Source organism: Sinocyclocheilus anshuiensis, unplaced genomic scaffold, assembly GCF_001515605.1.
Source record: "Sinocyclocheilus anshuiensis isolate Anshui unplaced genomic scaffold, SAMN03320099.WGS_v1.1 scaffold1188, whole genome shotgun sequence".
NCBI lineage: Eukaryota > Metazoa > Chordata > Actinopteri > Cypriniformes > Cyprinidae > Sinocyclocheilus > Sinocyclocheilus anshuiensis.
The window spans coordinates 200,077-203,114 of NW_015547690.1; the positions used below are offsets into that span (position 1 = coordinate 200,077).

Sequence of the window (3,038 nt, forward strand, 5' to 3'; positions counted from 1 at the left end):
AAAAAAAACTTCAATGTTTAATGCAAAAATCTGGTCTCTTTGGAACATATCACTGTATTGTTCTGTTGTTTTGTTTTAATTTTATAATGATTTAGATATATTTCTCATTTCTGTTTATATGCGTTTTCCAGCATGCAGCTGGTCATGAATTCTGCTTTCTAATGCATCACTGTTTGAGTTCTTTCTATGTTCTCTCAGTTCAAGGACAAGAAATACAGCTCTCAAAAACACATTTGGGTCGAGTGTCAAATTCTTTCTGGCTTTCTGCTCTTATTGGATGTGATTTTCTCAAGGTCTAGTGTTGGAATGAGAGCTGCGGTACTTGCAGTTTCACCAATTAGCTTTCTGAGCGCCGTCACATGGAACGCTAACGATATAAGGGCTTAATGCAAGGTGAGGAATGAGGTAAAGCATGGGTTTACAAATGTGAGGCACTCACTGCATGGCTGCCGGTGTTAGTGCTGCATTTGGCAGCTTGTATTGTGCAGCACTGGACCCAGATGTTAGGCATTGGTCCCTGGGCACAGCCCTTAAACACCTTGGCACACAGATGCCAGATGTTTACAAGCTAAAAACACGTCCGCTGCTGCACCCTGCCTTGTTACAGTGCCAGAGCCCACTGCAATTCTTAATTACTTTTGCTAGGTTTCTCTTTATATGCTTTACATTTCAGTAACAAAAAGTATCATGCTAATACCAGTTTTGAACATGTACCATGATACACTTTGAAGTTAATTGTAATAAAAATATGTATCATAGTAGATGAATATGGTAAGCTTTTATAAATGATTCTGTTGTAACTTTTTTAGCACCATGGTGGGTATCAGATTACCATGGTATTTTAAATAGATCCCAACACTATTATATTTTAAAGATATGAAGATTTTTCATTCTCTCTAGCCCTGTGGTCACATTAGTGAAATTTCAGCTACATTTTGTGAACAAAAATGTTTAATAGTGTAGCAATGTATGAAGCACAGCTCACACCTCTCTGATTAGGGCCCTTGGAATTGTCCTAGCCAAAAGAGATTCAAACTCAAATGTTGAGTTGCTTTGAAAGATGTTTTATACTGATGTTTAATACTTGATTGCACTTATACTCCCTCTATCAGATATAGAACTGTTTGTTAACAAATTTTATCTGAGTGTTTTAGTGTTTTAGCTCTGGATTTATAAGGTCCTCCCACCTTCTCTCTGAGGGTTGTGAGGAATCATTTTTTGAAGGTTTTTTTACATTTTATTTATGCAGTACAGCACACAGTCCAACACTGCATATAGTATGTGAATACAAACACATGTAGGACATAGTATAGAGGATACAGAAGATGTTTTTGCTAATTAGCTTTGAAGCAACTGTGTGGTTGCGACAGTGCTGCACACCGAATTGTGTGTTTGCGTGAGTGTACTTAAATACCTTTTTTGTTTGTTTGCAATAAATTCTGTGAATGCACACTTACTAAACAATTTACTGTGTATCATGGTACTTCTATTTAAACATTTAATCGCAAAAAACTCTCTTTTTCATTTTACAGCTACACCTCAGTTCTTTCCTGCTTTTCATCCTCCAATACCAATCGACGATAGACATGCACAAGGCCGGTACATTTATGAACCCTCACCAGTACCTCCGCTACACGTGTGAGTAAATGCACAAACTTGCACAACTTTACTTATGTCTATTCCCATATTTAAAGCCACCATGAATGTAATTAAAGCTACCTTCTATCAAGTTTTAAAGCAAGACACTACAGGCAAAGCCATTGTTTTTTTCATTCATTGGAAAACTGTGTTTTTGATCAATTTTGCTTCCATAACTTGTCTTCTTTCAGACTAATGGAAAGAAAACATCCAGAATATGAATCTGAATGTTAAATTTATATACAGTCAGGTCCATATATAATTTTTATTATTGTAGCTGCTGACCAAAACATATTCAAGTTACAGTTATATAAGTTATATATGAGCTTAAAGTGCACACTCTGAGCTTTAATTTGAGGGTATTCTCATCACAATATTCTCATCACAATTGGAGGAAAGGTTAAGGAATTACAGTTCTTTAATATGTACCTCCCCCCTTTTTTAAGGAACCATAAATAATTGGACAGTTGACTCAAAAGCCATTTCATGGACAGATGTGGACTATTCCTTCGTTATTTCTACATCAATTAAGCAGGTTAAAGGTCTGGAGTTGATTCTAAGTGTGCCATTTGCATTCGGAAGCTGTTGCTGTGAACCCACATCATTCGGTCAATGGCGCTCTCCATGCAGGTGACAATTGGAGGAAAGGTTAAGGAATTACAGTTCTTTAATATGTACCTCCCCCCTTTTTTAAGGAACCATAAATAATTGGACAGTTGACTCAAAAGCCATTTCATGGACAGATGTGGACTATTCCTTCGTTATTTCTACATCAATTAAGCAGGTTAAAGGTCTGGAGTTGATTCTAAGTGTGCCATTTGCATTCGGAAGCTGTTGCTGTGAACCCACATCATTCGGTCAATGGCGCTCTCCATGCAGGTGAAACAGACAATTGTTAGGCTTCAAAAACAAAACAAATCCATTATAAAGATACAGCTTTTTAATATGTACCTCCCCCCTTTTTAAGGGACCATAAGTAATTGGACAGTTGACTCAAAAGCCTTTTCATGGACAGATGTGGGCTATTCCTTCGTTATTTCTACATCAATTAAGCAGGTAAAAGGTCTGGAGTTGATTCTAAAAGGCTTTTCACACTGAAAGCGAAAATTCAGCGCGATGACGCTTTTGAATCGAAACAATAGATCCCTATGGGGATATTCATACTGTCACGGAAACGGGTGTGTGGAGGCAGGCAGGATGACGAGGACGACAAGGATTCCAATAATGACATTTATTGTAGACACAACAAGGCAGGTTCAGGTAGGTGAGACACACACTCGGGGTAACATTAACAATAAACGACCCCAATGCTCAGACAGACAGGAACTAATATGGGGTGAATAATTAGAGGCAGACAGGTGAGCACAATGACGGTGATTAACTAATGATTAGACGGGCTA

At 37.7% G+C, this 3,038-nt stretch overlaps 1 protein-coding gene across 1 annotated transcript in view; it reads left to right on the forward strand.

The window, feature by feature from the left end:
* The window catches only part of LOC107703603 (transcriptional activator GLI3-like), a 157,041-nt gene that overhangs the window by 113,225 nt on the left and 40,778 nt on the right, over positions 1-3,038 (forward strand). Inside the window, exon 4 of the mRNA XM_016506294.1 lies at positions 1,533-1,638. Coding sequence (XP_016361780.1) covers positions 1,533-1,638 — 106 coding nt within the window. The remainder of the gene's footprint in view (positions 1-1,532; positions 1,639-3,038) is intronic.